The sequence below is a fragment of the Electrona antarctica genome, assembly GCF_951216825.1.
Source record: "Electrona antarctica genome assembly, contig: scaffold_118, whole genome shotgun sequence".
Taxonomy (NCBI): domain Eukaryota; kingdom Metazoa; phylum Chordata; class Actinopteri; order Myctophiformes; family Myctophidae; genus Electrona; species Electrona antarctica.
In genome coordinates this window covers 152,469-169,968 of record NW_027638083.1, presented here as the reverse complement: position 1 = coordinate 169,968, position 17,500 = coordinate 152,469, and the positions used below count along the sequence as shown (strand labels likewise).

The 17,500-nt window shown below is 44.3% G+C and overlaps 2 protein-coding genes across 2 annotated transcripts in view; both read left to right on the top strand.

The window, feature by feature from the left end:
- Positions 1-2,858: 2,858 nt before the first annotated feature.
- On the top strand, positions 2,859-9,815 carry LOC306918398 (uncharacterized protein). Its single transcript, XM_079531298.1, has 4 exons — positions 2,859-3,032; positions 3,396-3,482; positions 6,170-6,256; positions 8,792-9,815. Exons 1-4 carry the CDS (start codon positions 2,873-2,875, stop codon positions 9,571-9,573), a joined length of 1,116 nt encoding a protein of 371 aa, XP_079387424.1. The 5' UTR covers positions 2,859-2,872; the 3' UTR covers positions 9,574-9,815.
- A 4,628-nt stretch (positions 9,816-14,443) lies between these two features.
- Positions 14,444-17,500, top strand: part of LOC306918404 (RNA binding protein fox-1 homolog 2-like) — a 30,623-nt gene continuing 27,566 nt past the window's right edge. Inside the window, exon 1 of the mRNA XM_079531308.1 lies at positions 14,444-15,559. Within this exon, the coding sequence (XP_079387434.1) occupies positions 15,302-15,559 (258 nt within the window). The 5' untranslated portion in view covers positions 14,444-15,301. The remainder of the gene's footprint in view (positions 15,560-17,500) is intronic.

The window sequence follows — 17,500 nt, the reverse complement described above, 5'->3', positions numbered from 1 at the left end:
ATAATTTACACTTCCAGTCTTTTATTTTGCTTTATTCCATGCATATGTAATGATAACTTAAAAACGGCTGAGAATGTGGATTTTCAGGCTGTGTCCCAAGTAAGTTTGTCTGGAACAGCCACTAATGAAATGTCAAGAGAGTCTACCATTGTTGCCACCAGTGGCGTGCACAGACATTTAGAGGGGCAGGTGCTCAAGTTAAAAAAGGGCACCTTGTGCAGCGCGTGGAACCGGCCGGTTGCCTTAATCCATTTTGGGCGGGAACCCCTTTTGGTGTTAGCATTATGTTATGCTTTAGCTATTGAAAAATAGCAGATCTACAAGCTCATAGCGCGCCACCGAGTGGCGCGCTACGAGCTTGTAGGTCTGCTATTTTTGAAAAAAGAAAAAGGGCACATTGCCAAAAGGGCAGGGGGTGCTCAGCACCCCCTAGTGTCTATCTGTGCACGCCACTGGTTGCCACCATGAACCGATTTGGGTTACTTGAATGATCTTACACTTGATGATGAATTAATTGTTCCACTGCTGAACTGACCCCTGCATGGATGTGATGATGAATTCATTGTTCCACTGCTGATCTGACCCCTGCATGGATGTGGTGATGAATCCATTGTTCCACTGCTGAACTGACCCCTGCATGGATGTGATGATGAATTCATTGTTCCACTGCTGAACTGACCCCTGCATGGATGTGATGATGAATTCATTGTTCCACTGCTGATCTGACCCCTGCATGGATGTGCAGTTGATTCTATTTTCTAAATTTTTGAGTGGTGTAAACCACTCCTACAACTGGCTTTGTTGTGCAGAAAAAATGAGCATGGTTGCTATGTTCACCCTGTTCACCCGGGTGTGATTTCATTACGTCAGACATGATTTCATTACGTCAGACAGGCTAAGACCTTACACCACTCAGTTCACACGGGTGTGATTTTTTATTAAATAGCTTGACATGCTATTGCCGGTATCAAGTTGGGCTAAACAGGCTCATACCAGTTTAGAATAAGCTATTGGTGTTTATAATGACACAACATCCATCCATCCATTTTCAACCGCTTATCCGACATCGGGTTGCGGGGGCAACAGCTCCACCAGAGTGCTCTCCCTCTCCAGCGCAACATTAGTGACTTAATTAATCATCAAGATTAAAACAAAAAAAGGTTTTAAATACTTTACACTTTATGCACAATGAATTGAGAATATATGAAAGTTTCACTTTTTGAATTCTATTACGGAACAAAAAATGAACTTTTACTAAAACTCTAATTAATTGAGATGGACCTGTAGCCTATATGACGAATTTATCATTTGAAAAAGTTTGAGGAATGTCCTATAAAGACAGGCTCTTTTTTTTTTCTTCACAGAAGCGCTCGTGGCTACCTGAGGAGCCATCGGACCCCCCCCCCCCCCCCCCCCCCCCCCCTCAAAAAGCCCATCTGCCAGAGCAAGCGAGCGGGGCCTCTCTGGGCCCTCCGCCCCGTCGGAAACATCCCTGCTCTGAGCAGCGCTGCTGGGTCACTCGTGATGTCTTCAGCCGCCTCCGCCTCCTCCTCCTCCTCCTCCACAGGCAACAGCACCGCCCTGCAGGGCGCCCGGCCTTCTCTCCCCGCTTGGCTGGAGCCCCTGCTGGAATGTGCCATCTGCTTGGAGACCAATGGCCGGACCGCCAAGGCATGGATTAAAGTTCTCAGTCCTCACGACTGATTTCAGTCATTTGGGGATTCCATAGAAGCCAGTAGTCGCGGCCCTGAAAATGGCAGATCTACAAGCTCACAGCACGCCACGCTGCGAGGTGTTGAGAGCTTGTAGATCTGCTATTTTTCAGTTATTAGTTATTTTAAGATGACAGTATTTGAAGTTGTCAAGCAATCGGATTCGTGTTCAGAAGCAACTTCCATGAAACATGAATGGCCACTAGGACAGTGGTTCCCAAAGTGGGGTCTGGGGACCCCCAGGGGTCCTTGAGGGAGTTCTAGGGGGTCCCCAGCGAAATGATAGTTTGGAACCAAATTGACCCTTATGGGTCTGTAACTCTGAGAGTGTACAAATGGAACCACATGGACCCTAACGGGTCCATTTCGTTCAATTTGTACACTATCGGAGTTAAATTAACATTGATTTTACACTAAGAATTGGGGGTCTCGGCGATAGAAATGCCATTAAATGGGGGTCCGTAGACTAATTCATGTCAAACTGGGGGTCTTTGCAATTAAACGGGTTGAGAATCACTGCTAGAGCCGTAAAAATCTTCTCTCATGGGAAAATGGCATATCTTTTCAAAAGGGGGGATCCGTGGGATACTTAATGTCAATGTGGGGGTCCTAACATGAAAAGGTTTGGGTACCACTGCCGTCGGATAGTTCATAAAAGCAAAGGTTATTTCTTTCAACTGGTCTGCTGTATGTATTGTACTGTAACAGCAGCAACACAGGGTTTAGGGCCGATTCATACTCCGAGCCGAATAAAAGTCGGTTTGGCTCTGTAGAGCCTACAATGTGACGTCATTTGAGGTTCGGGTGGGGGGGGGGGGGGGTACCGTCCTAAAGTCGGCTCTTCGGTGCTACTGAAAATTTCTGACGAGCCGAAATCATTTCGGCACTACAGCGCCGAAACAGCGGTAAAATAGGAGTATGAATCGGCCCTTATAATGACATCATCTTACAGACTGTGTTCATTATGTATTTAGAATGACAATACCTAAACATCCACATCTTATATACTGTGTTCATATATTATCTTTTCAGGAAACAGATCACTATTGGGTGGAGGAGGGTCTGCTTTGCTTTCACACTGTTTCACAAATCAGATTATGGGACAAAAGCGGTTCGTTGTTGAGTCATGAGGTTTTCTGTTGCTTCTATTCCATGTGAAGATGCTCTCCTGTCAGCACACCTTCCACCGGCAGTGCCTCCAGGACAAGGTGCTCCGCTCCAGCCAGCCAGCCTGCCCTGTGTGCCGCACGCCGGTGGAAGGTGTGCTCGACGCCCTCCCGCGGAACATGTTCCTGGGGCAGGTGCTGGACTCCATCTCAGGTATGTACTGGGTTTATATTTATATATTTTATTAAATTACCGTTTTGTGTGTGTGTGTGTGTGTGTGTGTGTGTGTGTGTGTGTGTGTGTGTGTGTGTGTGTGTGTGTGTGTGTGTGTGTGTGTGTGTGTGTGTGTGTGTGTGTGTGTGTGTGTGTGTGTGTGTGTGTGTGTGTGTGTGTGTTATATTTAGCCTACTAGACTACAACTTTTGTACTAAAACAAAAAATAATAATCCCAAATGTTCTCAAGGATTAAAAAAAGCTTTTAGATTTCCCCCCCCCCCCAAAAATAAAGAAATAAAAATAATCATGTAAGGTTGCTGAATGATAAGCAGAAGTTCGTTCTTCTGGTGAATTCCACAGAGCACCACAGGGAGGTGGCCTGCCAAACAGAGGGACAGCAGCCTACACTGTCAACGGTCTCCTGCCAAACTGAGACTGAGGGGCAGCGTAAGTACTGTTTTATTTACTGCTGGTGTAAACCTGTAGTCAAGTTGTACAGGGTAGCAATAGTGTTTTTATTTAAATACAAGAATGCTCTGGTCAAATGGCACATGCACTGTGATCTGTCCTTCACTGGCTGTAAACCTGTCAATCTGTATATTGCACTTTCCCTCCATGCTTACATACTTAAAACACACATTTTCATTTGATTTAATTTTATTAATTAAAACATTACAAAATACATTATATTACATTACAAAATAGTACATTGCATTTCAAAAATACATTTCAAATTGCACTGATGCTAAACGACAACAGTGACTCAAATATTAAAGCGTAACAATAAGGCTATGCCTTATAGTCACTCTAGGTGGCCTTTTTGGCACCTTAGTATGTTTTGTGATGCTCACAATATTATGATCTGTCCAGGATACAGGAGTAGATTTTGCCTTTGAGCATTTCTTCGGCACATTACACAATATCAGGTCAATAGTACTTTCCGTTCTATGCCCATACTTATTTATTGAGGATCGTGTGATATCTTGTATATCTTGTATATATTATCTTTGCGATAAGTTGCAACTTTCAATAAATTGTTCAAACCTAATCTTATTTACATCAGAGTTAGTATGTTTCCAGTCCAAGTTAAAATCCCCAAGACAGTATAAATCAAACCTTATATCCAGAGCCAAATCAATGCTTTCCAAGATTTTGTCCATATGTTTGATTTTGGGGGCCTATGAACACATCCAATTAATGTAGAAGGGAGTTCCAGCCGCGCCTCTAGCCTATAGCCACCCTGGGCAAGACCTACGCTGAAAAGACTATCAGCGGAAGTGGTGGAAGTGTTGCGTGTAAGATAACTACGTCACGCGGTGCGGCTGTGTTTACTAGTCCCCACCCAATGATCATTTCAGCGGGAATACATTTTCGGGAACACAACGCTGCGATTGGTCAAAAAACGTTAACTTCCGGGGGGGGGGGGGGGGGTTACACGGCGGAAGTCCCGCCTTTCGATAGCTTCTCTGCCTTAGGTTGTGACCAGGCTCTTCTTTTTCGCAGTTAAGTGAGCCTTGGACCGAGGCTAGCCTATAGCAGGCCAGTCTGGTGCATCTCAGGAGCCTCTAGCCTATAGCAGGCCAGTCTGGTGCATCTCAGGAGCAGGACATATAGCATGCGAACAAGAAGGCACTGGAGCAGCTCAGACGATTTAGGCCCTTATATTATTATATCAGGGTGCAGGTCAAAAGTGACAACGTTTCGATGTGTCAATTACATCTTCGTCAGGTCATAGCCCGAGAGGGCAACACAGTAAGGCTTAAGTACACACATGGTGCAGGGGGCAGGCCCTCTGTTAACCAATGTCACACAGCCAGCAATCATTAGTTCATACATATTAACCAAATATGTTCTATTTTTGTACTATCCTTCCTACATCTGTGTATTTATAGTCTCAATGCACTTTAACTTTCATCTGGATAATTCCTCACTGTTAGGTTCCACGTGAAAAATATGTATGAACTAATGATTGCTGGCTGTGTGACATTGGTTAACAGAGCTAAGGCCTGCCCCCTGCACCATGTGTGTACTTAAGCCTTACTGTGTTGCCCTCTCGGGCTATGACCTGACGAAGATGTAATTGACACGTCGAAACGTTGTCACTTTTGACCTGCACCCTGATATAATAATATAAGGGCCTAAATAGTCTGAGCTGCTCCAGTGCCTTCTTGTTCACATCCAATTAATGTTGGTTGTTGAAAGGGAAGGTGAACTTGGATCCATAGGATCTCTAGTCCATTCACACACAGATCCTCCCTCACCTTAAAGGGTAGGTGAACTTGGATCCATAGGATCTCTAGTCCATTCACACACAGATCCTCCCTCACCTTAAAGGGTAGGTGAACTTGGATCCATAGGATCTCTAGTCCATTCACACACAGATCCTCCCTCAAAGGGTAGGTGAACTTGGATCCATAGGATCTCTAGTCCATTCACACACAGATCCTCCCTCACCTTAAACAGCAAGTGCTCTTGTAAATATAGGGCAACTCCTCCCCAATTTCCATTTCTGTCCCGCCTAATAACATTGTATCCTTTAAGATCAATTTGTCCATCTGTTATAGTTTCATCAAGATGAGTCTCAGTAATGGCCAGCACATGCAGATCATTTCCCTGTACAACATTCAATATATCATTCATCTTGTTCACCTATCAACTATTGATATTAACATGGGCTATATGCAATCCCTTCCTTGACAGGTGTAAATTATTCATAATCTGTATGACTGTTTCATTTCATAGATCATCATACACAACAGATTAGAACAGCCATGGAGTGATCTCTGAATCCCTGAACAGCTGGCCATCAATATATAGCCTGTCCGCCGCTATGACAGCTTTGTGATCTTTGGCTCTATATTCTTTGAGGATGGGAGTTAGCTTTCGTCTCCTGTCATTAATCTCTGTCGGGAATTGATCGTTCATCCAGAAGTTGGTACCTTTGAGAAACTTCCATCGGGATTTCACAAGTTCCTTCAGTTTGAAGTGTTCAAAACGAGCGATGATGGGGCACGTTTTATTTAACCCCTTCCTGACCTCTACTTATTCATAGAGGTGATTCATATTGGATTAAATTTATCATATAAGGTTGCTGAATGATAAGCATAAGTTCTTTCTTCTGGTGAATTCCACAGAGCACCACAGGGAGGTGGCCTGCCAAACAGAGGGACAGCAGCCTACACTGTCAACGGTCTCCTGCCAAACTGAGACTGAGGGGCAGCGTAAGTACTGTTTTATTTACTGCTGGTGTAAACCTGTAGTCAAGTTGTACAGGGTAGCAATAGTGTTTTTATTTAAATACAAGAATGCTCTGGTCAAATGGCACATGCACTGTGATCTGTCCTTCACTGGCTGTAAACCTGTCAATCTGTATATTGCACTTTCCCTCCATGCTTACATACTTAAAACACACATTTTAAAAAGGAGATGCATACAAGGACATACTTATCATGGCATGTGTTTTCATGTTACAATAGAGAGTATGCGCATGCTTAAAGTGAATGGCAAATCGAGTGGCAAAGCAACTGGAAAAGTGAGTTTAACATTGTTTAATGTTGTTTAATGCAATCAGATAGGACTTTTCTGTTTGGTGTATGGGCTGTCAAGGCCAGAAAGTCGTTTTTTGCCACTCAGTAGGCATTCCTGCATAACTTCCGGGTTTGATGATGATGTCACACGCATACCCTCTATAGGCACATGGCCACTCAGCATCTATCTATGGGTATACCCCGAGTGGAATAGTAAGAGTGGCGACACGCCGCAAAGCGGGTGCCTTTGGGATATAGTTCCAAACATTGGAACTATCCCATTGAGATAGAATGACCACTTCCGCATTCCGTAACTGTTACAATGGGAGTCAACGCTATAGTGTCGCCACTCTTACTAGATTACTCTGGGTATACTGTAGGTAACGGCGTCTCCGCCATATGTGGCGGCTGCCAATTATAACAGACACTACAATGCTTGGTCATAAAGGCTTCCTCTAGGCTGTGGTCAAACACATACTGTGTGTGTGTGTGCTAAAATACATTAATACTCTATATACAAAACATACATTAAGACATATTGCACAGTAAGTGTCTCTCTTTCAGTCTGTTTGTTCTTGCATTTATGACCTATAGCGCCTCCCTGAGGGCAGACGTTCCAACATGTGCACACGACCTGGCCCCTAAAGGGCACGATCCGCCTGCGTGACAGCAGACTGCTGGGCGAGCGCTGGCGCTTTGGCATGGGGGGGGTCAGATCAATACTGTACTGGTCAGTGGCTGACAATTATAAGAACTCTTCAGGAAAAATACTGCTTGTTACCACGGATACGGGATGTCGCTCTGATATCGCAGCAGTGATGTCAGAGGCGTCATCGCCAAGACCATATCAGGCCGAAATAGGATAACCAAGTCAGATTGAAGATATTTGGGGAGATTACTAGTTTTCCACTATTTCATTCTGACCGTGCTTACCACGAGCAGTCTCTCGGCCCCCGATGCCACGTGACTAGACTTCAGGTTCTCCTGAGAGATCCTCTGTCACACTGCTTAAAAACACCACATAATGCATTCATATATATATATATATATATATATATATAGTGTGTATATATATATATATAAATAAAAGAAAGCTACATGGCTCAACCGCGCTCTGGCCAATGGAGAGCGACGTTGCTACGTGGCGGCCATCTTACCGAGGGGCAGCATAACATTGTGTCTATGGGCATGTACTTTTTGAATAACCATAACTTGCTCAATTTTCAACTGATTTTCAAACGGTTTGGTTTGTTATAAACGTCAGATGTCCGCATACTTATATGCTTTTATACGACGTTCATATAAAAAACACACCCGTGTGAACTGAGTGGTGCAAGGTCTTATATAGCCTGATCAGCTGTGGTCTGACTAGACGTAATGTCAGTGACCATAGTAACCATGCTCGGGGTTTGCGTACAGGTACACACACGTACAGGTACACGGGTACAGACAAAGCTGGTTGAGTGGCAGCATAACATTGTGTCTATGGGCATGTACTTTTTGAATAACCATAACTTGCTCAATTTTCAACTGATTTTCAAACGGTTTGGTTTGTTATAAACGTCAGATGTCCGCATACTTATATGCTTTTATACGACGTTCATATAAAAAACACACCCGTGTGAACTGAGTGGTGCAAGGTCTTATATAGCCTGATCAGCTGTGGTCTGACTAGACGTAATGTCAGTGACCATAGTAACCATGCTCGGGGTTTGCGTACAGGTACACACACGTACAGGTACACGGGTACAGACAAAGCTGGTTGAGTGGTTTGCACCACTCAAAAAAACAAAATTAAGCAGATAAGCATCATAGCCACGTTTACAACGTTTGTAAAAACCAACCCGTTTGTAAATCCGTCAAGATTTGAGGGAGTTATGACTATTTGTTTGAGCTGCCATTGAACATAATGTACTGTAGCCCCTCAGCAAGATGGCCGCCGGGTGAACTACGTCAGAGCCTTGAGCCATCTAGCCTTTATATGTCTATGTTCCTATGGACAACTGTGTGCAGCGCTCGCTCTACACCAGAGCCTGTAGCTTTCAAACGGATTGTCGCGTAGCCCGGGATCAGGATTATTTTACCAATCTAGGAGCGACGCAGAATATTCTATGATTTTGGTAGAAAAACGCTCTGAATCCTGGCAGTCAATGTGTTTTAATAAAGTCTTTATTCCTGTCACATTAAAGTCGTTATTATTAAAGTCCTTATTGTATTCTTTCATTGCAGACCAGGGTGCAGCAGAGCCTGTGGCCGGAACCTCCACACAAGCTGATGTAGAGGACTGTGGCACATCACATCCATCCAGAGATGAGCAGCTCCTGTCATCAGACTCTGACACAACAGACAGTGATGACTGGGAGGAGGCCAGGGAGAGTCGGTCAGGTAGTCTGAAGGCACACCAGCGTGTCCACACTGGAGAAAAACCTTTCCACTGTCAACATTGTGATAAGAGTTTCAGTCTGTCAGGTTATCTGAAAAAACACCAGCGTGTCCACACTGGAGAAAACCCATTCGGCTGTCAACATTGTGACAAGAGTTTCAGTCGGAAAAGCAGCCTGAAGACACACCAGCGTGTCCACACTGGAGAAAAACCTTTCCGCTGTCAACATTGTGACAAGAGTTTCAGTCAGAGAATTAACCTGAAGACACACCAACGTGTCCACACTGGAGAAAAACATTTCCGCTGTCAACATTGTGACAAGAGTTTCAGTCATTCAGGTAATCTGAAAAAACACCAGCGTGTCCACACTGGAGAAAAACCTTTCCACTGTCAACATTGTGACAAGAGTTTCAGTTGGAAAAGCAGCCTGAAGACACACCAGCGTGTCCACACTGGAGAAAAACATTTCCGCTGTCAACATTGTGACAAGAGTTTCAGTCGGAAAAGCAGCCTGAAGACACACCAGCGTGTCCACACTGGAGAAGAACCTTTCCACTGTCAACAATGTGACAAGAGTTTCAGACGTAAAAGCAGCCTGAAGAGACACCAGCATGTCCACACTGGATAAACATTTAAAGATGGAGGGCTGTGTTTCAGGGGTGCTAGACCCTTCTATAAACAGCTTTTGTCCCCACACGTCTCAAGATTTGCCATTGACAATGAAAGAAATTAGGTAAAAATTCCGCTAAATATATATGATTTTTGAGTGGTGCAACCACTCCAACGAACGGCAATGTCCGTTATGTGTGTGACCAGTACCAAAAGTGGCGCTGTTGTGCCAGAAACGGAGAGGGAGAGATAGTGCTGCATGTTGCCTGCTAATGATAGAGAGCGAGAGAGACAGAGAGGGGGGGGATTTGCACCACTCAGTTCACACGGGTGTGATTTTTCTTTTTTAATTGAGTGGCAAAGTGAGTTTATCGTTATTTAATGTTCAGTTTATTTATTTTGGTCATTAAAAACTAATACAGTGCCTGCTTTGTTTTTTTTTGCAAAAGAAACATTGACCAAAAAGGTGTAGGCTGAAGCCTAAGCTTATTGTGCCTACCCTTCTAACATATAAATGGCTTTCATAGGTGAAATAATACAACAAAGCAAACAAGGGACGAACAAACAAACACAACAAAGAACAAAGAAAGACAGGACGATCAGTTAATCCTATTATTACTGAAGCCAAGCAATTCATTTTGCCAGTAAAGACAAGTCGGAGACAATATTATCAACAATACACTGAGATAGGCCTACATCCAAATTGTTACCATGGCGTAGAGCAGTGGCTTTCAACCAGTGGTCCTTGAGGGGGTTCCGTGGTCCCCATTTAAATGATGCAGAGTTTGTAACCAAATGGACCCTTGTAGATCTTTAACTCTTGAGAGTGTAATGTAAAATGATACGCTCTCAAGAGTTAAAATGTTGTTAAACAGCTGTATTATTTAATTTACAAGCAGTCTACACAATTAGAGAATGTAAAAGTAATTTTGACCTTAATGTTTGCCTGTTGCCGTTTCGACCTTTCGGCCTTCTTCAGGGAGGCCGAAGAAGGCCTTCTTCAGGGAGGCCGAAAGGTCGAAACGTTGGTTTCTTTTCAATAAATCTACAGCATCGTGGCTACGTGTGTGCGGCCTTTTCTTATTTTTACTCATTTACTGCCTTAGGCCAGCACCTCACCAATACTGGTGTGGTATTTACTGCCTTAGGCCAGCACATCACCAATACTGGTGTGGTATTTACTGCCTTAGGCCAGCACCTCACCAATACTGGTGTGCGCCCTTTCCTGCTTTGTCTCTCTCTTAATGGTACCAATTCACATCAATACAGCATGGAATTGTGAATTTTGTTGAAATTCTTATCCAATGACAACAAAATTCTTTAGTTTTTTGGGGGTTTCTGAGAGGCTATATGTCATCAAATGGTGGTCCGTGGCTCAAATGGGTCTGAGAGGCTATTTAATGTCATCAAATGGTGGTCCGTGGCTCAAATGGGTCTGAGAGGCTAAATTTCATCAAATGGTGGTCCGTGGCTCAAATGCTGAATAAATAAATAATGGACCTTGTCATAAAGGGTTGAAACCCACGGGCATTTAGAGACTCTGCCAGATCAGGGAATACACTACTTGCTTCACAATCACATGAATCAATAGCACCCCCATCTGGCGGAGTCAGGTATTAGTTATCTTCAAACTGGACCGTCCAATTTTACCTTTCCACCCCCAGACCAGACCGTACGGGGGGGGGGGGGTAATGATTGAAAACGAGGCTTAATAAATACAATAAGTAACATACATGGGCGTCATTTAATCAGGTCATTATATATATATATATATATATATATATAAACATTTTGGTTGTACAATCCAAGTTCTCATGTATCAGTACATGACATTTCATATGGTCATAAGATTGAAACCCTCTGTTGTTAACTTGTTAACTTAATGTTATAATCCACCCCCACCCCCCCCCCCCCCCCCCCTTCACGGCCCCACCCACGCAATTGGCATTTCACAATTGTTCTGTTTTGTGCAATTCCAATATTGTTACTGCAATAGAGTTTATATCTGTTATAATTGTGGACTATTAAATGCAATCCCATCGTTTCCAACCGACACAGCTATAGAGCGTCGCAGTCCCGCCCCCTACCATGGACCAGGAAATGATTCTCCGTTCATTTTCCTCATAGACATTTCAGAAAGTATTTATTTAAAGACGTTTACGCCGCGGACAAAGCCAACTCGAGTCGTGACAAATCATGACAACAAACACAATTTTTTGGGCCGAACAAATAATTAGAAAGAAGAAAAAAACTGCAGGTTACAACACTTTTCTTCTTTGTAATTATTTGTTTGGTCCAAAATATTGTTTGTGTTGTCATGAGTTGTCACGACTCGAGTTGGCTTTGTCTGCGGCGTAACCGTCTTTAAATAAATACTTTTTGAAATGTCTATGGGAAAAATGCATTGGGATTAATTTCCTGGTCCATGGTAGGGGGCGGGACTGCGACGCTCTACCTCCAAGTCGGCATAATAAGGTTAAGTCCCCAAAGCATCAGACAGGTAAGAACTGACAGTCACATGGTGTGTGTGGTCTGTTATATAATATATTACATTTATTTATCACTCGTTTTCATGAATGCATCATCTGTGCTGCTGCCTCCTGCATTATGTGCTAATTCAAAGCAGGTGCATGGATGGTACACGGGGCCGTTCAGTGAATTATTCTGATGAATTGAACATGGAGGACCCTATAGCTGCATGTAAACAAGTCTTTAATAGTGCTTTTCATGGTCAATTCATTCTTCCTCGTAGCAGTTTTTGTATTGACTTATGCTTTCATTTGAAATGTACCCATTCTACACACTGTGAAATAAAAAATCACACCCGTGTGAACTGAGTGGTGTAAGGTCTGTCTGACGTAATGAAATCATGTCTGACGTAATGAAATCACACCCGGGTGTGATTTCATTACCTGGCTTTGTTTGTGCAGAAAAAATGAGCATGGTTGCTATGTTCACCCTGTTCACCCGGGTGTGATTTCATTACGTCATTACAACAGGGTGAACATAGCAACCATGCTCATTTTTTCTGCACAAAAAAGCCAGTTGTAGGAGTGGTTTACACCACTCAAAAAACACCCTCAATCAATCAATTATGAGGCTTCCAAACCAAACCTAGAAAAATAATCACCTGCACGACATTTCTTGGCAGAAAGCAGCTAACACTCATTGATTTTACAATATGAATTGGGGGTCCCAGTCCCAGAGATAGAAATGCCATTAAGTGGGGGTCCGTAGACTAATGCATGTCAATCCGGGGGTCCTTGAAATTAAACGGGTTGAGAATCACTGCTAGAGCCGTACAAATCTTCTCTTATGGGGGTCCCTCCCTGGCATATGTTTTAAAATGGGGGTCCGTGGGCTGATTAGTGACAAATTGGGGTGACAAATTGGGGGTCCTTGACATGAAAAAGTTTGGGAAACACTGGTCTAAACAATGTCAAACATAACACTAAGTATTTAACAGTTTGGAGAATTACAGCCTACATTTAAAAAACAAATCAATACAAAACTTAACTGTGGACGACACCATAAAGCATACACTTGTTTACAATAGGGTCCACCAATTCAATTCACCATAAATTCATCATCCACCAATCAAATCGTAGTGCATTTTCTGTTTTTTCTTTTTAATCCTCGTACAGCCGATTTTGTATTGACTTAATTTAGCCCTGATACATGACTGCCATGATAATCATGATTATCATGGCAGTCATGTATCAGGGCTAGACTTAATTGTGCTCTCGTTTGAAATCTAGGCCTATAGCCTACCTATTCTACAAATTGTGAGGAGTACGATATTCAATCAATTTTCAATCAAAGAGTAGGAGTCGGAGATGTTGACAGTAGCCTAGATACTGACTGCTGTGAAACAATTAACCAGCTCGACCAAGGCCATGAAACAGCATCTGAGAAGAGATCGAGGAAGGTAAGAAAGACAGAAACGCAGATCCTGGGCCAGTCCATTCCCACTGCTGCTCTGTACTCGATGGCACTGCAAACGTAAACGAGCTGCTATCTGAGCTTATTTTCTATATTTAAATACGCTTGAGGGAAAAAATGCTGCCATTTGTCCTAAAGTGTCTGCATGCAAAAATAAAGCTATTTGTTTCAAAGCTATAGCATATGATGCAATATGGCATAGCTCTGTTTACTTTAATAATGATGCTGTAGCCTAGGCTACCCCCTCCAACTGTATTATATACTTTCCCCATTTTCAACAGTTTTTATTGTATTTCGACACTTGCTTTGGCAATAAAGCTCCTTTGAATTGAATTGTCTAGTGTGGCCAGTGGCCACTGTGGGCAAGAACTGACCGCAGATCAGTGCATCCGTCGTCCAGGGCCTTTCCACACTGCTACACTGTCTGACTGTGTCTGTACTCTGTAGACTATTATTTATTCTGCATTTTAGCCACACGGACCACCATCTGATGACATTTTAGCCTCTCTCAGACAGACCCAAAACTATTAATGCATATATGTTGTCGTCGGATACGATTTTGTCCACAATGTCATGCTGTATTGATGTGTTAACCATAGTAGGAGAGATAACAGGCCAAACGTTGATCAAAAATAACAATTCTTAAGTTCTACAATAATTGTCTAACTGTACTGTATGTAGACTTCTTGTGAATTAACTAAATACCAGATGTTTAACAATAAATGAACTCTTGAGAGCGTACAAATGAAACCAAATATAATACGGGTCTTTTTGGTTACCAACTCTCCATCATTTATAGCTGCAAGCCTGCATGGATGGATGGTATGGGGACCACCTGGAAACCCCTTCAGGGACCACTGGTGGTCCCCGGACCACTGGTTGAGAAACCGTGTTCTTCTCTCCGTCAGCCAGCCAGCCAGAGGCAGGCACACGCGCACACACACACACCCACCAAGACAGGATCAGATCCACACACACAGACCAACGAGGAGGAGGAAAAGGAGAAAGGGGCTAAAATCCAAGAGGAGAGAAAACAGAACACACACACACAAACCAGAGACTGAATGCAAGAACCTGTACGCGCGGAGGAGCAGCAGTAGGAGGAGGACAGACGGATAGATTAGAGACTCGAAGGAGCAACTAAAAACTAACTACCTGATCCCGTTTCTCGATCCCAGCATTGTCTGTTATTGGCAGTACAGACCGTACACTACAGTCAGTGTGTCTGTGAGCCACATTCATAAGAAGAGCCTTAAGGGGGGGCTATAGTGGGGAATGTGTTGCTACGAATACTAGCAGGAGGCTAGCTAACCGAGAGCTAGCCTAATTAGCTTGTCAGGGAGCAAGCCAAAGATTTGGTCATTGATACATACATACATACTATACAGGCTGGGCAGGGGGAGGCACGCGGTGTTTGGTTCTACACGCACACACACACACACGCACACAAAAACATATTTTTTTTCCTCCAACGTGTTTCGTGGTGCAGCAAAGCAACGGGCCATGACGTTCGGTCTTCTTCTGTCTTGAATAGCGAGCGTTTTAAGTTAAAAAACAATCAACATTTTGCAAGCAAGAAACGTACGCGACTTGTATTGATATACATTTGTTTAAAGATCAGTACAGTATTTTATTTTTTTTAATTTATTTTTTTGCACGTTTTTCCATTGTGATTTTTTTTGGAGCCACCAGCACCGCCGGGGGACCGACTTTACCACCACAGATCGAGGAGAAAAGGGTGCAAATACACACAGAAATAGGAGACTTTTCGAGTGGAGACTGTCTGTCTTGCCGTCCAAATTCCAATGTTAATGTCGACCGACGTAGCGTCCATCATGCTCCCCGTCGGTACTCGGGGAATCATGGATCGAGAGCTGGACATTGATCACACGGCCAGCGGTGGCGGAGGACCCCACGCGATCGCCACCGGAGGTCCGGCGGCGCTAGTCCGAGCGATGAAGCGGGGAGACCCCGAGCCAGAGGCGGCTCTCATCGACCTGGCCGGCGCGGAGTGCAAGCGGCCACGGATAGACGGGAGCGAAGGTGACGATGAAATCGGACAGGTACGTACATGTATGGATGAGAATGTAAACAAAGGCAAAAAAATAATATCCGTTACATCTTTGTGTTGCTATAGTATATAATCGCTATGGGTATTATTATCATCTCCACGTTCTTTTGTAGCAAAAAAAAAAGTCCCATGTTCTCCCCCCTCAATTCCCCTCCTTCCCAAACCTTTTGTTTCGAATCGAGAGAGCATCAGTTGGGACATGATGATGATGTTTTGATGGGCCCGTTACTCTCATCGACAACATGATCATGCATCATTGCAGCAAATGGGGGAAACCATTCAGTCAGACAGTGCAAGCATAATATGCACAGTTGAGTTGGCCCACTAGCCCAGGTAAACAACAGGCTGATAGTGAGTGTGTGAAATGTTGAAATCCTTCCTTGTGGCCAGCCATGCCCGTGGGCACTGCATATGGCGAGAGAGAGAGAGCATGTTGCATGACCATTCATTCCTGGCGAGACAAAGGTAATGTGATACAGGCATGGCTGGCTGCAATGACAGACAGGCAGCAGAGCCCATTCATCATCATAGTACCTCTCTTTGTGGAAAACACGCTCTCACACACATGCAATATATATTTTTTTGGTGCACACAGACACACAGATACAAAATTGACTGGCCCCATGTTGTTGATAATTTGCCCCAAGGCCTCGCTGGATCAAATTCAAGACTGTATGTATGTATGTGGCATTCATTTCTCTCCCGAGTACCAACCCCTCTCTCTCTCACACACACACACACACACACACACACACACACACACACACACACACACACACACACACACACTCTCTGTGATTGTCACTAGGTGTTAAAAGAGGAGAGATGCAGACAGGCATTGGGGGAGGGGTCACGGGGAAAGACAAAGAACAGCCTTTTGGTGTAGCCTAGAGGAGGAGGAAGGGGGGGCTACTGATAGGGTCTCCCCCCCCTCCTCCACCTCTCTCTCTTATGACTTGACTTGACTGCTGAGGCAAGCAAAGGAGCCACTCACTCACCTCCCCGCTGGGCAAATCTTTGTGTATTACAGTAAAAACCCAGTGCATTATATTAATATTATAAGCTATGTCTCGCTCTCTGATCTCCGTCCCGCTCTGTATTTCTCTCTCGGGCCACACTTTCCCACCCTGCCTGCCTGCCTGCCTAGTGCACACACTTTGAAGTAGCCATAATCCAATAGAGCACAGGAGGATATTTTCGCTGACGTCCAGTGTTTTTAGTCGGAGGCAAGGCAGCAGTGGGCAGAGGGCAGGCTGACATGGTTCCGGGGTCGTCTACGGGTAATTGAATCCCCAGGAATGAGGGGAATACTTCAGTTGGTCCGGAATGGCCACACAGTCACACACAAGCTGACCTAGTGCAATGACAAATAGGGGCCAGTTGTTGTAATGCCACACAGTGTGGCCTCCCTTAATAACATGCCGGGGTGGATTCTCTGTTCATGATGATGGGAGAAAAAGGTTATGCTGGTTGGCGCAGATGATGTGAAATGAGCAGCAGTGCTGCATTAGGGGGGCAGGGGCTCTCTCTCGCCGGCCGTGCATCGGCTGTATCGATTGCAGGGCACCATGGGTCACCGTGGGAAAAGCACCCATGGATTGGAGGGGGTGGGTGGTTGGATGGAGGGAAGGATGAGAGGCTGAGGAGGGGTGAACGAAGAGGGGAAAAAAAGACGAGTGGTTGTGAGATGGGAGTTTGATGGGAGGTAGAAAGCAAACGAGTACCCCGTCGAAAGCGAGTCGCTGCGTCTCATCTCATGGGGCTTATCCTTATCCTATAGTAAAATTTCAAAACGAAAAAAGTGGTAGGGGCACTGCTGGACATTGGGGGGGGGGGGGGGGGGGGGGGGGGGAAATTAAAAGCGGAAAAAATTAGGAAGGAAGTTAAGGAACTATAAGAAAGGAGAATGAAATTAAATGGAAGTGATGGAGGG